Source organism: Corticium candelabrum, chromosome 14 (genome assembly GCF_963422355.1).
Source record: "Corticium candelabrum chromosome 14, ooCorCand1.1, whole genome shotgun sequence".
Classification (NCBI taxonomy): domain Eukaryota; kingdom Metazoa; phylum Porifera; class Homoscleromorpha; order Homosclerophorida; family Plakinidae; genus Corticium; species Corticium candelabrum.
Window position 1 is genome coordinate 6,857,399 of NC_085098.1, and position 17,952 is coordinate 6,875,350.

At 41.4% G+C, this 17,952-nt stretch overlaps 3 protein-coding genes across 5 annotated transcripts; 2 read left to right on the top strand and 1 right to left on the bottom strand.

Annotated features, from left to right (window-relative positions):
* The first annotated feature begins 455 nt into the window (after window positions 1-455).
* Window positions 456-16,391, top strand: LOC134189440 (lymphotoxin-alpha-like). 3 transcript variants are annotated; one of them, XM_062657706.1, is made up of 9 exons: window positions 456-519; window positions 1,475-1,626; window positions 1,809-1,840; window positions 1,896-2,099; window positions 11,292-11,324; window positions 15,468-15,512; window positions 15,576-15,593; window positions 15,650-15,764; window positions 15,841-16,391. In XM_062657706.1, the coding sequence occupies exons 2-9, from the start codon at window positions 1,533-1,535 to the stop codon at window positions 16,206-16,208; spliced, it is 909 nt and encodes a 302-aa protein (XP_062513690.1). In that variant the 5' UTR covers window positions 456-519; window positions 1,475-1,532; the 3' UTR covers window positions 16,209-16,391. The 3 variants fall into 3 exon arrangements, with proteins under 3 accessions (XP_062513690.1, XP_062513692.1, XP_062513689.1); XM_062657708.1 differs by lacking the exon at window positions 456-519 and having other exon boundaries at window positions 533-1,626; XM_062657705.1 differs by lacking the exons at window positions 456-519; window positions 1,475-1,626; window positions 1,809-1,840; window positions 1,896-2,099 and adding exons at window positions 10,735-10,852; window positions 10,909-11,226.
* Window positions 2,204-3,171, top strand: LOC134189445 (tumor necrosis factor ligand superfamily member 6-like). The gene is made up of 4 exons (XM_062657718.1): window positions 2,204-2,361; window positions 2,425-2,442; window positions 2,499-2,613; window positions 2,685-3,171. The coding sequence occupies exons 2-4, from the start codon at window positions 2,425-2,427 to the stop codon at window positions 3,050-3,052; spliced, it is 501 nt and encodes a 166-aa protein (XP_062513702.1). The 5' UTR covers window positions 2,204-2,361; the 3' UTR covers window positions 3,053-3,171.
* On the bottom strand, window positions 6,869-9,098 carry LOC134189711 (transcription factor Adf-1-like). Its single transcript, XM_062658071.1, has 3 exons — window positions 8,566-9,098; window positions 8,406-8,489; window positions 6,869-8,349 (listed from the first exon to the last, which is right to left on the bottom strand). The coding sequence occupies exons 1-3, from the start codon at window positions 8,856-8,858 to the stop codon at window positions 7,968-7,970; spliced, it is 759 nt and encodes a 252-aa protein (XP_062514055.1). The 5' UTR covers window positions 8,859-9,098; the 3' UTR covers window positions 6,869-7,967.
* Window positions 16,392-17,952: the final 1,561 nt, after the last annotated feature.

A 17,952-nucleotide genomic window follows, 5' to 3' on the forward strand; every position in this document is an offset into this window, starting at 1 on the left:
TGGTGAGGCTATTTAGAGACATTAGTATAAATAAATTGCAATGTTGATTACAATTAGTAACCATAAATAATAAATGTGTAGAGTCAGACAAAAATGGAGTTGCAGAACAAGCATCTATTGCAACAGCCACACATAGTTTTCTTTATCAAACAAATTTTTGACGCTTTTAGAGTTTGCCTTTTATGTACTACGTAGTATACGTAACGGGTGCAATAAATGTCAGAGTAAAAGTCACGTGGCTGTTAGATACAGCAGTGATAGACTGTTGTGGTCGGACACATTGTTGCTATAAACGTAAACTTTACATCATTATTTAAAACAACCCAAACAACGTACTATAATAGGCATGCACCGTAACAGGACATAACTACGAATCGCGGTACCGCATTAGCTGGCGGTGGCGGTGACCATACGGGAGTCGATACCGAACAGATCACATGATAGGCCCACTCGTCTTTACAGGTTGCTAACAATGAAACGAGACCAATCTTCCAAGAAACAGTTGAGGATCAAAATGAGGTAGGACGTAACTCTAAGTATGTTTGCGTACAAATAAAAGCGCTAGACAAAAACCTGGTTTAGATCTGCTAGCATCTTCAAATTATTTCTGCTTGTTCTTGCTTTCTGCATTCGGAATTTGGCAATTGTCGCTATCTTTCTAATCTATGGACCATATTAAAGGCTCAACTATTTTTCAAACGGCGCAAGAGAAATTAATTAAGAAAGAGATGGTGGAGGTTTGCTGTCATGCACCTCAACAGACTGTAGTCTACACCATCTACACTTACAGACTTGATCTGCTGGTGTTTGATTAGAGATGAGACGCTAGGCGATTTTTCTACTTATTATATAAGTATTAGTAAACTTGGGCTAATTGGTTAGCAAAGAATGTAAGTTGTGTATATGGAGATGCATGTTCTAGCTCTCAACTAATACTAGGTGTCAACGACTGTTTTATCGGACTGTGTTCTCTAGATTACAATAAAGTGTGTTTAAAACTACAACACGGTCTATATCCATGCACGTGAGTTGAGTGCCTCGTGTCAAACAGCCACACGACAGGTTTGGATAGATTTGGTTTGAAGTGGTCGATAAGAGTTGGCAGACACTCAAGCATATGAGACACTCATTAAACAAAGAAACACTCTAGCAAAGAGGTTCATTCCAGTTGAGGTGTGGTAGGGTGGAATAGAGAGAAAGAGAGAGAGACAGGTGTAAATTGTAATATAAAGGTTCAAAGGATATGATCAATTACTGCCTAGAATAGCTGTGTCTCTCAATACCAAGTGTCCTATTGACTATATTTATGTTTACTGCAATACAAGACCGTTTGTATTTGGTTGATTTGTAATCTATTTGTGTAAATGTGAGTAATACAAGTTTTAGCTAGTTAGGTGACTAAAACATTTGCAGGGATTATCGTGCACATTTCACATTGCTTTTAAACGATTCTCTTTTTCATTGTTTTCTTTAGTGTGTCTCCAACACAAACCACAAACGTCTTGCTAGACTGGAATGTATTAATTGGGTAAATGAGAGAAACGTGTTCATATTACCAATTTTACATATCACTGGTCTCTTTAACTGTTGATGCTTTGTTGTGGAAATGGTGGGATTTTGTGGAAGGTACAATACAAGCAGATCACACATTGGTTGACCCTGACTCCGCAGTCACGTGCAGAACCACTATAATTTAAACAGCCCAATCTGCTGCTCACAACACAAACCGCTCTGTCTATATGCTAGAGGGTCATATGTAATCGATGGCTTCAAATCTTAGTTTGAGTTTTGCTGTTTTCTCTTTCTAGTTGTTACCTTCCAGCCATCTTACCAACAACAGGTAGAAATGTATTCTCATGTTATGAATATAGTCAATAGAATTATTTCATGTTTAGAATGCCAGTCTTGCTTGTACATGTAGCAAAGGAGAAAAAGGAGAGAAAGGAATAGCAGGAACGATGGGCCAGGGGAGGGATGGAGATAAAGGAATGAAGGGAGACAAAGGAGAGAATGGAATTGTAGGTCTTCAAGGAGCGAAAGGAGACAGGGGAGAGACAGGTGAAAGAGGAGAGAAGGGAAGGCGAGGAGAATCTTTACGAGTAAGGATATGAATAATATATTATACTCAAGTTTTTGATAAAAGTATAATTCTTACTGTGTGAAGGTTGCAGACATAGAAGAAACTATAACGACGTTGGTAGGTGGTGTAGTTTACTAAAATAGTTTCTATGTTGTTTATTGCTGAATATAATTGTGAATGTGACTTGATCAATGTGGTAAAGCATGGTAAAATGGTTTCTCATTCGGTTTGATCAGATTGACAACTAGCTTGCCCCATTGAATTCGAGTCTCTGGAGAAAGGTTAGCGGATGTACATTTTGTGTTATTGCGAGTTGTATGTATGCACTGTTGTATATGTTATAGATGGAACAGCTCAGTGAGGTGATGGAAGTGGCGTGAAAGTGTGGCAATCACAAGACTGATTGAACGTGTTTTAGGAAATCCCTCCTCAAGGTCTATCTGGAATGGGATCTGGAATGAAACTGACAGACGACTTTGAAAGACCTGCTGCACATTTAGTAGGAAATAGAAGTTCAGGCTATTACAGTCCTGGTATGTTGTAGGTTTTGTGTATTTGTATGACACACCGGATTTATGACAACACGATGTGCGTATTGTGTTAGGTATTATCACTCAATGGTATACCAAGAGCATTTCTGTGGGGTCACCCTTTCTTCAAGGTGGAATGAAGTACAGAAAGGGATACATCACCGTGCCTCAAAGCGGTCTCTACTATGTTTATGCACAACTGTACTATGGTCACAGAGGTGTGAGCTACCGCAATGCTGGATACTCCATACGGACTACTGGGAACAGACACAGAGAAGCTGAGGTTTTCTATTACAGTCAACACATCAACGATGACAACACTCACTACACGGGCCGCATCTATTCTCTGAACAAAGGAGACCGCTTGTTGTTGCATTTTGATACCTATTGCTACTACTATTTTCCTACATCAAGATCATTCTTTGGCGCGTTTAAACTTTGACTTTGATGTACTCGTATATTTAGCAAATGCAATGAATGTGACAGTAGTGTCTGTTAGACAGCAATTGGTTGAAAACAAGACAGAGAGTTAGATGCAGCGCTGAATACTAAAATGATTGTAAACTATTGCGTTCGCATCCGTCGCTGCTAGACTACAACTTACTCAAAATCCTACTCTATACAACATGCTAATTAAACTCAAACCCGTGGCTGGATGTCTAGCCTTGAGCATGTGCAGATCTGACAAGGAAGAACGAGACTGCTACACACAAGACTGAAGTCTAGAATCAGCTCTAAGTTAGTAATCTACGTGCAGATGTTTTGAATTATTAAACAAATAAGAAATTCTAAATTGGTTACTAGAATTATCAAAACGATGTCAAAGTAGAGGCGTGCGCGCGCGTGTCTACACCCCATACCCACACCCACGCGCGCGCGCGCGTACACACACACACACACACACACACACACACACACACACACTGTGCAGCACTGCACAGTCAAAGGTGCAATACTTGTAGCAATATAGTTGAGTGCTATATACAGTATCAGCAATACTCCAGCTTGCATGCTCTCATACTCTCAATTGAAGCACAAGATAAACTTGCATTTTTAATATGTGTCAATTAAGTATCAGCCAAACGTTAACGTGATCGAGCACACTTTTTATTGATTACAGACATACATCTCACAGTGTGAGCTAATTAATTATTGTACAAAAAAACTTTTACAATGCTACTGAAATAGACACCTTGGTTGACGGTCATTGAACAGATGGGGTCTTTGAGGTATTTCCTATTTGGTCTGACAAATGGTCCTGCACAGCCAGCATCAGGTAGAACTCTCGACCACGGTCTACTCGTATTTGATCCCAAAGATCGTACTGTAGAACAACAGGCCTTCGAGATATAAACAGTACAGTTAATTAGCAAAATAGAGCTGCCTTAAATTTATGACAAATTCATACCGATAGAGATGTTCATAGGTGGCAACAATATTCTTCACAGACATTGTGACCAGTCCGACCACTTTACTGCTGAATGCATCTACTCCTGCCACGTGAGGTACGCCAAACATTGCTAGCTTCTCATTCTGATCAACCTGCAGTTTGTAGTCTGCTCTGTACGGCATAGGATTTAAGAGAGTAGCTATTACTTGTCTTCTTGACTGAGCGTAATCTGGTGACACGGTTTTGAGTGCAGCACCTACTGTATGGTGACTACACTGTATGTCCTTAGCTGCTAAAAGGACAGTCATCGTTTTCCTACGTATAGGTAATAGATATGTAGAGTCATGCAGACAAAGAAATAAAGTTGCAGCAACATGTACAATAACAGCTACACATATTGTGCTTGATGTTTGACGCTTTTAATGTATGTACTACGTAATGTACGTATGTAGCAAGTGCAATGAATGTCAGAGTAAAATCACACGGATATACTAGCTACAGCAGTGATAGTAAACTGTTGCGCTCGGATTTATTTTTGCTAGACTTAAACAACCCAAACAACGTACTATAATAGGCATGCACCGTAACGGGAAACGACATAGCTACGAGTCGCGGTACCACATTAGCTGTGGTACCATATACGGGATTCGATAAAGCAGGTCACGTGAGTTCGACTATTTGGGGCGGAGCTTCCAGAGCATGCGCAATCTCAAGGGTAACGCGCACCTTTCGCCGATCTCGCTGTACAAAGTCCACGTTTCCGGGTCTGCTTCTGGACCGTGGATCGTCTGGCCATTGACGAGTCTTTGTAAGTAAGTTCACTACTTACCATTTCGTGCATCTTGTGAGAGACTTTGCCTGCGTAGAGACGCGTAGGAAGCCATTTCTTGAGTACGGCTTCTCGAGGGTAAGAGACTGCTGCTCAAGCTGAAGTCGCCTGATTCACACTCTGAACAGATACACGTGGAGTGGAAGCACAGACTACGGAAAAATTCAAGAACACGGGACCCTAACCCGAAACACGGGGCCGCCGTTTGCCTTCGTCTCGTCTACGTGAACTGGTTCCACGTAGTTGAACACGCGACCCCGTATACTTTATCACGAGTCCCGTATTTTTGAACCTTGTGAGCCCGTCTTCTTGCATGTTATTTGAGCGCGAGCACTGCATTCTTGATTCTACAAACGGCTTCTACTAGGCATCGGTTCCGTCATCTTGAACGAGCACCACATTCTTGAATTCTATTTTCTAGATACTTTTCACTCGGTCACATCATCTTGAATATACAGCTACATTGCAAAACACGCACAAACAGAATTGGAGGCTTTCTATCTCTTGTCATTATTTATCTATGTGATGCATTGGTTTTGTTTATAGGCATTATCGATTGCTTCTGAAAGAATCATTAGTTGTGTAAGTGAAGAGCACAAAATAGAGGTGTTTAGACACTCGTAAAATATTTCGTATTCTAGATGAAGTGGTCGATATTGAAAGAGATCTTCATGACGCTCAGGAAGGACGAACTGCTGAGATAATAATTTATTTTGTTCTTAGAGAAATTGAAATATTTGTTGGTAAAAAATTAAGGTAGTTTATATCTATGTCATTATATAGGAATATTTTATATATAATTTAGTAAATGATGTATGTATACATTAAATTTGTATATTTAGGTAGGTAGTTGTAATTGCTGCTTGTGAAATCGTTGAGTGTTACAGAGTTACAACATTGAGCACAAGTGAACACTTTGTTCACACACACACACACACACACACACACACACACACACACACACACACACACACACACACACACACACACACACACGGAGCGCGTGCGTGCGCAGGCACAGACGTTAGCATCAAATGTCATCAAAACACTTACTCATTTGGTAGTCCAATACGTAATATCGCGTGGGGACACGTGTTGCAGGCGGACGGTATTTGTTACGTACTGCCGGGGCCGGATCCAGAGGTGGGGTTCAGGGGGTTGCAATCCCCTCTTTTCCAATAGGCGTGGTTCAATAATTTCATATAATTTCGTTAGAAGAGAAAATTAGTAATTCTATAAATAACTGCTAACGGTGAACCCCCTCTTTCAAAATTTCCTGGATCCGGCGCTGACTGCCGACAAATTGTGTCCTGGGAGGACACTTTGTAGGGGGACACTATTTATCGTGACCGAGTTTGTTTTAGTCTCGCGCAGCCAGCCCGTCCCTCTTTTTGACGTCCGTTGGCGGGGAGAGGGCCTGGTAAGGTTCCTTTGATGTCTTGATTCTGCCGACCCCAGCATTCCATGGGGCATAAAGACAACGATGATATGTTAATTGAGATAAGCGAGCCACTGACGGAAACGCACTAATGATTCTTTCAAAAGCAATCGATAATGCCTCTATAAACAAAACGAATGCATCACATAGATAAATAATGACAAGAGATAGAAAGCCTCCAATTCTGTTTGTGCGTGTTTTGCAATGTAGCTGTATGTTCAAGATGATGTGACCGAGTGAAAAGTATCTAGAAAATAGAATTCAAGAATGTGGTGCTCGTTCAAGATGACGGAACCGATGCCTAGTAGAAGCCGTTTGTAGAATCAAGAATGCGGTGCTCGCGCTCAAATAACATGCAAGAAGACGGGCTCACGAGGTTCAAAAATACGGGACTCATGATAAAAGTATACGGGGTCGCGTGTTCAACTACATGGAACCGGTTCAAGTAGACGAGATGAAGGCAAACGGTGGACCCGTGTTTCGGGTTAGGGTCCCGTGTTTTTGAATTCCACAGTTCAGGAACGCCAGATAGGGGAAACAAGTAGTCCTATTGATATATTTCAACCACATAGTGCGTCACTTTTAATTACCCCAAACTGGTTCCCCTACCGCAAAATCTTCACCTGATAAAACTTTCATCGCTAGACAATGAGTAGTCTGTCTTTCCACTCCACGTGTATCCGTTCAGAGTGTGAATCAGGCGACTTCAGCTTGAACAGCAGTCTACCCGGTACCGCCATTGAGGTACCATTTGCGTTTGTGGGAGACGAAGCTTTTCCACTTCAGCGCAATATGCTTCGTCCGTATCCTGGGAGAAATTTGGCTGATCCTGAGGCAGTGTTTAACTATCGCTTGAGCCGTTCCAGAAGAGTCATTGAGAACAGTTTTGGTATCCTGGCTGCCAGATGGCGTCTCTTTAGGAGGCCGATAATTGCTTCTCCAGATCACGTAGTGCTTTTCACCCAAGCAGCAATAGCCCTACACAACTACCTGCGAACTACTGAGTCAACAGTTTACTGCCCACGCGGATTTAGTGATGCAGAGGATGGAGCAGGGAACGTCACTGAAGGAGCCTGGAGAAGTGAGGTGGATGGTGATAATGGATTGAGCAGGATAGGCTCTGTAGGAAGCAATATGTATAGTAGATCTGCAGCTACATGTAGGGACACTATTCGCGACTACTTTATGTCCTCTGAAGGAGAGGTGACATGGCAGTACCACCACATCCATCGTACAGAATACTAGCCATGATATGTGTTTTGGGGCTTTCACCAGCTATTTTGCTGGTATTATCGAAACCTGTACTGTATGTTCAGTTCCCTATCACATCAATGTGCCCACCCTGCATCTGATTGAATTAATGCACCATTTACCTAATAAGAAGGGTGAACAAGCATCAGTTGAAAATACAACTCTCTGCTTTTGTGTCTGTTTCTCTCTTTCTCCCTCTGTGTGTGTGTGTGTGTGTGTGTGTGTGTGTGTGTGTGTGTGTGTGTGTGTGTGTGTGTGTGTGTGTGTGTGTGTGTGTGTGTGTGTGTGTGTGTGTGTGTGTATGTACTTCTAGGTAATGTAGACTTCAGTCTTTAGATCAGCTCTCTTTGATGATTTTGTGGCTTTTAAAAAAGCCGGTTAAAGGACCATACAGATGCTTCAATTCAAACATCTGGTTAAACGAAGAGAGCCCAGATATGCGTGGTTGCTCAATGCTGGTATTGGTGGCTGCTTTGCTGGTATTGGTAGCCAAATTTTGCCTCCAATAGTATTTCTTCGATTTTAATCTCCGCAATTGCTTTCTCACGGTCGGACAACTGTCTTAGTTTGGCTGCAATGTGTAATCCAAATAGCCCTTCTTCATCTAGCGATGGCTCAGTAGGATTGCTCTTCTGGTCGTTGATCAACTGAAGCATAGCTAAATCAACAGCTTCAGCATCCACCTTCCTCTTTTTGCCCTTGCCTCTGTTGGAACGAATTTCTCCCATAGGTGTTTGCACTACTCCTCCAGATAATGGCACTGATGGTGACGGAGTAGACTGACGTGTTGTCATTGATTGGTTGTGTTCAAACTGGTCTACTGCTACAATGCTAGGCAAAAGATTAAATAAGTTGTCAAAATTACTATTTCACTGATTCAAATGTACCTCTCACTATCATCATCATTGTCCTCCTCATCATCATCATGAACGCAACCATCATCTAGGGGGGCACTAAAGTTGGTAACTGTTCTATAAATGTACAATGAACACCGTTCGATCCTACATACGGTACATTGTCAAACTACACGTGGTAATCATTTCTTACTGGCGATGTTTTATGGTGTCCAGGAGGAAGCTGAGAACCTCAAAGTACTCCCACAATGAGCTGTAGGGAGGTCCCGAGTCTCCAGAACGCATTGATTTAGTTTTCTTCTCTTCCCTCACGAACTTGTCGCGAAGACGTTTCCATACTTTCTGGCAGTCTGCCGCTGGGAGCCCAGTTTCTTCCGAGACCTCTTTCCAAGAGTTCTCCTTCAGACGCAGGTCTTTATACTCCCTGGACTTTACTTGCCACAGGCAGCCGTACTTACGTACACTTTCGATAAGCTTCTCTTCCATAGTTCACTCAGGGATATCACTCCCGGATTTGATAGCTGATTTGTCGACAAGAATCACGTGCTTCCAGTAGACGCTGGACCACTTCCGGTTTGGACGCTGGAGTTGAACTTGTCTCAACTTGAGCGTCAACGACGCTCACGGACGCTGACGACGCTGACGACGCTCATGACGCGACGTGCGAATGTTTACAATATGACGCCCGCCTGAGCGTCTTCGCGAGCGTCCCCGCGAGCGTCGCGAGCGTCGTCAGCGTCATATTGTAAACCAGGCTTTACCCTCGAGAAGCCGTACTCAAGAAATGGCTTCCTACGCGTCTCTACGCAGGCAAAGTCTCTCATAAGATGCACGAAATAGTAAGTAGTGAACTTACTTACAAAGCCTACTCAACGGCAAGATGATCTACGGTTCAGAAGCAGACCCGGAAATGTGGACTTCGTACAGCGAGATCGGCGAAAGGTGCATGTTACCCTCGAGATTGCGCATGCTCTAGAAGCTCCGCCACCCAAATATCGTCTATCACATCAGTCAATGCTAACAATGAAACGAGACCAATCTCTGGAGGAACTGTTGAGTTCAAGTTGAATCTAAACGAGGTATGACGTAACTCTACGCCTGTTTGCGTACACACAAAGCACAGGCCTACTCATTGTTACTAGAACTGCTAGTAGGAATCTTCAAATTATTTCTGCTTGTTCTTGCTTTCTGCATTCGAAGCTTGGCAATTGTCGCTGTATTTCTAATCTATGGACCATATTCAAGGCTCAACTATTTTTCAATAAGAAAGAGCTGGTGCAGGAGGTTTGCTGTGATCGCAGCAAACTGTAGAACCATACGCCATCTATAGCTACTTAGTGACTCGACCTGCTGGTGTTTCATTAGAGATGTGACGCTAGGCGATTTTCATACTCTAGTTAGACTGGGGCTCACAAAGAAACTAAGTTGTACATGGAGATCCTGCACAACCAATATTAGGTATGTCATCAACTGTTTTATTGGTGTGTGTTCTCTAGATTAGAATAAGTTGTGTTTGAAAACTACAACACAGTCTAACCGTCTGAGTTGGTGTGCACAAAACTGGTCAACATTTGAATGCCTCCAAATCAAACAGCCACACGACACTTTTGGATAGATTTGGTTTGAAGTGCACGAGTTGGCAGACACTCACGAATATGAATAGATAAGATTATGAATAAGACGAGACACTCATTTAACAAAAGATAACAAACTAGAAAACACCCTGGCAAGAAGTTTCATCACTGTTGGAGTGTGGTAGGGTGTGATAGAGCTGCATGGCCAGAATGAGAGAAAGGTGTAAATTGTAATGCAAAGATTTATAAGAAATTATCAGTTACTGCTTACAATATGGCTGTGTGTCTCAATACTAAGTGTCCTATTGTCTATATCTCCATTTATTGCAACACAAAGATCGTTTGTATTTGGTCGATCTGTAGTCTTATTGTGTCAAATGTGAGGAATACAAAAGAACAATACAATTTGTTCTTTTTCTCAGTCAGCTAACCGAAACACATGCAGGGTTTGTCTCATAAGATTGCTGCTCAATGAAGAGCACACACACCAATCCACGTTTTTGTATTTTCACATTGCTTGTAATGATGCTAGCTTTTTTCATTGCTTTTTTTGCTTGTCCCAACACAAACCACAGACGTCTTGCTAGACTAAGATGTATTAATTGACTAACACGTTCATATTACCAATTTTACATATCACAGGTCTCTCTATCTGTTGATGCTTTGTTTTGGAGATGGTGGGATTTCATAGAAAGGTAGACACAAGCAGATGACACATTGGTTGACCCTGACACCTCGGTCACGTGCAGACTACTATAAATAACAGCCCAATCTTCTGATCACAACACAAACCGCTCTGTCTATTTGCCAGAGGGTCATATGTAATCGATGGCTTCAAATCTTAGTTTTAGTTTTGCTGTTTTTCTCTTTCTAGTTGTAACCTTCCAATCGTCTCACCAACAACAGGTAGAAATGTATTCTCATGTTATGAATAACAGTCAAGAGAATCATTTCATGTTTAGAATGCCAGTTTTGCTGGTGTTCCTTGTTCTCCGGGGCGAAATGGTTTTCCTGGAAGAGACGGAAGGGATGGAAGAGACGGAAGGGATGGAAGAGATGGACAGAAAGGAGACAACGGCATGAAAGGAAGCAAAGGAGAGAGAGGAATAGCAGGAATGATGGGGAAAGACGGAGATAGAGGAATGAAAGGAGACAAAGGAGAGAACGGAATCATAGGTCCTCGAGGAATGAAAGGAGTCAGTGGAAATATAGGTGCACAAGGGCCACCTGGTTTAGAAGGTAAGAGAGGAGAGAAGGGAGAAGGAGGAGAGTCTTTACGAGTAAGGATATGAATAATATATTATACTCAGGTTTTTGATAAAAGTATAATTTTTATTGTGTGAAGGTTGCAGACATAGAAGAAACTATAACGACGTTGGTAGGTGGTGTAGTTTACTAAAATAGTTTCTATGTTGTTTATTGCTGAATGTAATTGTGAATGTGACTTGATGAATGTAGTAAAGCATGGTAAAGTTGTTTCTCATTCGGTTTGATTAGATTGACAACAAGCTTGCAGCATTGAATTCAAGTCTCTGGAGCAAGGTTAGCGGATGTACATTTTGTGTTATTGTGAGTTGTATGTATGCACTGTTGTATATGTTATAGATGGAACAGCTCAGTGAGGTGATGCAAGTGGTGTGTAAGTAATCACAAGACTGATTGTACGTGTTTCAGGAAATCCCTCAAGATCAATCTGGAATGACAGAAAAACCTGCTGCACATCTAGCAGGAGGTGGAAGTCGACGCGTTTACAGTCTTGGTATGTTGTAACTATTGTGTATTTGTGTTGTTTAACACCAGTTTAGATAAGACAGATGATAACATGATATGTGTATTGTGTATAGGTAGCATCACTCAATGGTATACCAGAAACGGTTCTGTATGGTCACCCTTTCTTCAAGGTGGAATGAAGTACAACAACGGAAACATCACTGTGCCTCAGCGTGGTCTCTACTATGTTTATGCACAACTGTACTACTATCATAGCAGTTCGAGCTACCGCTATGCTGGATTCTCCATAAAGGTTAACGGGAACATCCGAGCTAGGGCTCATCGTTATACTCAAGACAGCGGTGATTACCACACTCACTACACGGGCCGCATCATTTCTCTGAACAAAGGAGACCGCTTGTCATTGTATTTTACAAGCTCTTGCTACTACTATTTTACTTCACCAAACTCATTCTTTGGCGCGTTTAAAATTTGACTTTGATGTACTCGTATATGTAGCAAGTGCACTGAATGTGACAGTAGTGTCTGTTAGACAGCAATTGGTTGAAAAATAAACAAGACGGAGAGCTGCTATAGATGCAGGGCTGAATACTAAAATGATTGTAAACTATTTCGTTCGAGCCTGTCACTGCTAAAATAGATAAAACGAACTGAAAAACCCTAGACCCTACTCTATATAGCATGCTAAACTTAAACCTGCCTCATCGTTGCTGGATGTCTAGCCTTGAGCATGCGCAGATCTGACAAGAAAGAACGAGACTGACACAGACGAGAGCCTGAAGTCTACAATCAGCTCTAAGTTAGTAATCTACGTGCATATGTTTTGAATTAATAGTAGAAATATTAAAACGATGTCAAAGTACGCAACATACACAAACATTGTTGGCTTCCACCAATTCGGTTCAGTGTGCGCTATCTTCGAGTTGCTCGCTTGCACGTAAGACACCCAAAGCAACGCTATAGCAAGACATATGCCGTAACGAAAACGGGATAGTTGTCGCGGTATCGGTACCATATACGGGATCTGTTTAAAGAACTAAGCACGTGATAAAAACGTGCGTGGGCGCGCGCACAAAGACAATGTAGTCTAAACTGCACCGTGTAGTTCGAGAGGACGTCACTTGTGTGCGCGGTTTAGAGTTTGAATCTCAAAGCTTGAATTTTCCAGTAATATCATGTTGTAAAGTCTACTTCACTAAATATAGTACGTAAGCAACTTGCGTACATGTAGTCTACATGTAAATGGTGAATAAATGAATAAAAGAATTTTATCACAAAACTGCAGTGTACTTCCCTCTTAACATCAAAAATTAATATGAATGGTACAGACATAAATTGATAACAAAAAAGAGCATTTGTACACAAAGTGTCGCACAAACTATGGCTATACACTAATTACAATTAACTATTTTGTTCTATAAAACAGCCTAATTTATACACTCATACCAACCCACGTTTTGGTGAGGCTATTTAGAGACAGTAGTGTAAATAAATTGCAATGTTGATTACAATTAGTAACCATAAATAATAAATGTGTAGAGTCAGACAAAATAGAGTTGCAGAACAGGCATCTACAGCAACAGCCACACACATTTTACTTTATCAAACAAATGTTTGACGCTTTTAGAGTTTGGCTTTTATGTAGCACGTAGTATACGACGTAACGGGTGCAATAAATGTCAGAGTAAAAGTCACGCGGCTGTTAGATACAGCAGTGATAGACTGTTGTGGTCGGACACATTGTTGCTATAAACGTAAACTTACATTATTATTTAAAACAACCCAAACAACGTACTATAATAGGCATGCACCGTAACAGGACATAACTACGAGTAGCGGTACCGCATTAGCTGGAGGTGCGGTGACCATACGGGATTCGATACCGAACAGATCACGTGATAGGCCCACTCGTCATTACAGGATGCTGACAATGAAACGAGATCAACCTTCCAAGAAACAGTTGAGGATCAAAATGAGGTAGGACGTAACTCTAAGTATGTTTGCGTACAAATAAAAGCGCTAGACAAAAACCTGGTTTAGATCTGCTAGCATCTTCGAATTATTTCTGCTTGTTCTTGCTTTCTGCATTCAGAATTTGGCAATTGTCGCTATCTTTCTAATCTATGGACCATATTAAAGGCTCAACTATTTTTCAAACGGCGCAAGAGAAATTAATTAAGAAAGAGATGGTGGAGGTTTGCTGTCATGCACCTCAACAGACTGTAGTCTACGCCATCTACACTTACAGACTTGACCTGCTGGTGTTTGATTAGAGATGAGACGCTAGGCGATTTTTCTACTTATTATATAAGTATTAGTAAACTTGGGTTAATTGGTTAGCAAAGAATGTAAGTTGTGTATATGGAGATGCATGTTCTAGCTCTCAACTAATATTAGGTGTCAACGACTGTTTTATCGGACTGTGTTCTCTAGATTAGAATAAAGTGTGTTTAAAACTACAACACGGTCTATATCCATGCAGGTGAGTTGAGTGCCTCGTGTCAAACAGCCACGTACAGGACATTTTTGGATAGATTTGGTTTGAAGTGGTCAATACAAGTTGGCAGACACTCAAGCATATGAGACACTCATTAAACAAAGAAACACTCTAGCAAAGAGGTTCATTCCAGTTGAGGTGTGGTAAGGTGGAATAGAGAGAAAGAGAGAGAGAGAGAGACAGGTGTAAATTGTAATGTAAAGGTTCAAAGGATATGATCAATTACTGGCTAGAATAGCTGTGTCTCTCAATACCAAGTGTCCTATTGACTATATTTATGTTTACTGCAATACAAGACCGTTTGTATTTGGTTGATTTGTAATCTATTTGTGTAAATGTGAGGAATACAAGGGAGCAATATGATTAGTTCTTTTAGCTAGTTAGGTGACTAAAACATTTGCAGGGATTATCATGCACATTGCTTTTAAGCGATTCTCTTTTTCATTGTTTTCTTTAGTGTGTCTCCAACACAAACCACAAACGTCTTGCTAGACTGGAATGTATTAATTGGGTAAATGAGAGAAACGTGTTCATATTACCAATTTTACATATCACTGGTCTCTCTAACTGTTGATGCTTTGTTGTGGAAATGGTGGGATTTCGTGGAAGGTACAATACAAGCAGATCACACATTGGTTGACCCTGACACCGCGGTCACGTGCAGAACCACTATAATTTAAACAGCCCAATCTGCTGCTCACAACACAAACCGCTCTGTCTATATGCTAGAGGGTCATATGTAATCGATGGCTTCAAATCTTAGTTTGAGTTTTGCTGTTTTCTCTTTCTAGTTGTTACCTTCCAGCCATCTTACCAACAACAGGTAGAAATGTATTCTCATGTTATGAATATAGTCAATAGAATTATTTCATGTTTAGAATGCCAGTCTTGCTTGTACATGTAGCAAAGGAGAAAAAGGAGAGAAAGGAATAGCAGGAACGATGGGCCAGGAGAGGGATGGAGATAAAGGAATGAAGGGAGACAAAGGAGAGAATGGAATTGTAGGTCTTCAAGGAGCGAAAGGAGACAGGGGAGAGACAGGTGAAAGAGGAGAAGGGAGAGGGAGGAGAATCTTTACGAGTAAGGATATGAATAATATATTATACTCTTTTGATAAAAGTATAATTCTTACTGTGTGAAGGTTGCAGACGTAGAAGAAACTATAACGACGTTGGTAGGTGGTGTAGTTTACTAAAATAGTTTCTATGTTGTTTATTGCTGAATATAATTGTGAATGTGACTTGATGAATGTGGTAAAGAATGGTAAAATTGTTTCTCATTCGGTTTGATTAGATTGACAACAAGCTTGCAGCATTGAATTCAAGTCTCTGGAGAAAGGTTAGCGGATGTACATTTTGTGTTCTTTTGAGTTGTATGTATGCACTGTTGTATATGTTATAGACGGAACAGCTCAGTGAGGTGATGGAAGTGGCTTGAAAGTGTGGCAATAACAAGACTGATTGTACATGTTTTAGGAAATCCCTTCTCAAGGTCTATCTGGAATGGGATCTGGAATGAAACTGACAGAAGACTTTGAAAGACCTGCTGCACATTTAGTAGGAAATAGAAGTTCAGGCCATTACAGTCCTGGTATGTTGTAGGTTTTGTGTATTTGTGTTGTATGACACACCGGATTCATGACAACAGGATGTGCATATTGTGTTAGGTGTCATCACTCAATGGTATACCAAGAAGCATTTCTGTAGAGTCACCCTTTCTTCAAGGTGGAATGAAGTAAAAAAGAGATACATCACCGTGCCTCAAAGCGGTCTCTACTATGTTTATGCACAACTGTACTATGGTCACAGAGGTGTGAGCTACCGCAATGCTGGATACTCCATACGGACTACTGGGAACAGACACAGAGAAGCTGAGGTTTTCTATTACAGTCAACACATCAATGATCACAACACTCACTACACAGGCCGCATCTTTTCTCTCAACAAAGGTGATCGCTTGTTGTTGCATTTTGATACCTATTGCTACTACTATTTTTCTACATCAAGATCATTCTTTGGCGCGTTTAAACTTTGACTTTTGATGTACTCGTATATTTAGCAAATGCAATGAATGTGACAGTAATGTCTGTTAGACAGCAATTGGTTGAAAACGAGAGAGACAGTTAGATGCAGCGCTGAATACTAAAATGATTGTAAACTATTGCGTTCGGGTCCGTCGCTGCTAGACTAGAACGTACTCAAAACTCTATTCTATACAACATGCTAATTAAACTCAAACCCGTGCTGTATGTGTAGCCTTGAGCATGCGCAGATCTGACAATGAAGAACGAGACTGATTCACACAACACTGAAGTCTAGAATCAGCTCTAAGTTAGTACCGGGGTTTTCCGAAACAGCGCCCAGGGCCGTAACACGGAAAATGAGAATTTCTTGGGCAAATGTCCGCTCTCAATAGCCGCCCGGGCGCTTAATAGGAAACTATGAACATCTGCACAATGGACTGGAGTACCATAGAGTAGGCAAGTCAAGTCCCATCTTCGTACGTCCTACACACTCTTTTTTTTCAGACATAACGAATAACTACCGGTAGCTCAACTATACTTGGATTACCTAGGTAAAACTGACATCTCTTAAGGACTAATCTTCCATACTAAGGTATTAGTATTACTGAACAACTTACTCGACTACACAATTAAACTTGGATTAGTTAAATCTGACAACGTTCAGTCCTCTTCTTCCTCGCTACTGACATCGGTACTGGTATGATCTTCATCTGAGCCACCGGCATCATCACTGTCAGGATTCTGGTCATTTTCGTCTGTGCTGACCACTCTTGCCAGTCTTTCATTCAGCTGCTCATCAGGCACTTTTGCACCCATCTCTGCAATGCCACAAGCTTCAAACGAACGAGTCCTTGTCTCCTCCTGGATGTCTGACAATCCTCCAAACTCTTCTTTCAGCATTCTGACAAAGCTCAACTTCTGTTCCACGGTGTAAGACCGCTGTCTGGTCGCCATACGGTGGTACTAGGGTTACCCTACGGTGGTACCGTATTAGTATTGCCCGACGGTAAGTAACGCACGTTAGTACCGCGGCCTCGGAATACGTAGTAACTTCCGACTTCACATAACACAATCTTGATTCTCAATAGCGGCCCATGGGCTGTAAATGAGAACCGTTTCCAAAAGATCGCCCACTGGGCGGTTTTTCGGCTGGGCGCTGTTTCGGAAAACCCCGGTAATCTACGTGTGGACGTTTTGAATTATTAAATAGATAAGAAACTCTAAATTGGTTACTAGAATTATCAAAATGATGTCAAAGTAGACACGTGTGCGAGCACACACAGTCACACTCACACACCACACACACACACAAATACACACGCATACACACACACAGACACAAACGTGCACACGCACACACACACACACACACACACACACACACACACACACACACACACACACACACACACACACACACACTGTGCAGCAATCAAAGGTGCAACACTTGTAGCAATATAGTTGAGTGCTATATACAGTATCAGCAATACTCCAGCTTGCATGCTCTCATACTCTCATTAAAGCACAAGGTAAACTTGCATTTTAAATTATGTGTCAATTAAGTATCAGCCAAACGTTAGCGTGATCGAGCACACTTTCTTATTGATTACAGACATACATCTCACAGTGTGAGCTAATTAATTATTGTACAAAAAAACTTTCACAATGCTACTGAAATAGACACCTTGGTTGACGGTCATTGAACAGATGGGACCTTTGAGGTATTTCCTATTTGGTCTGACAAATGGTCCTGCA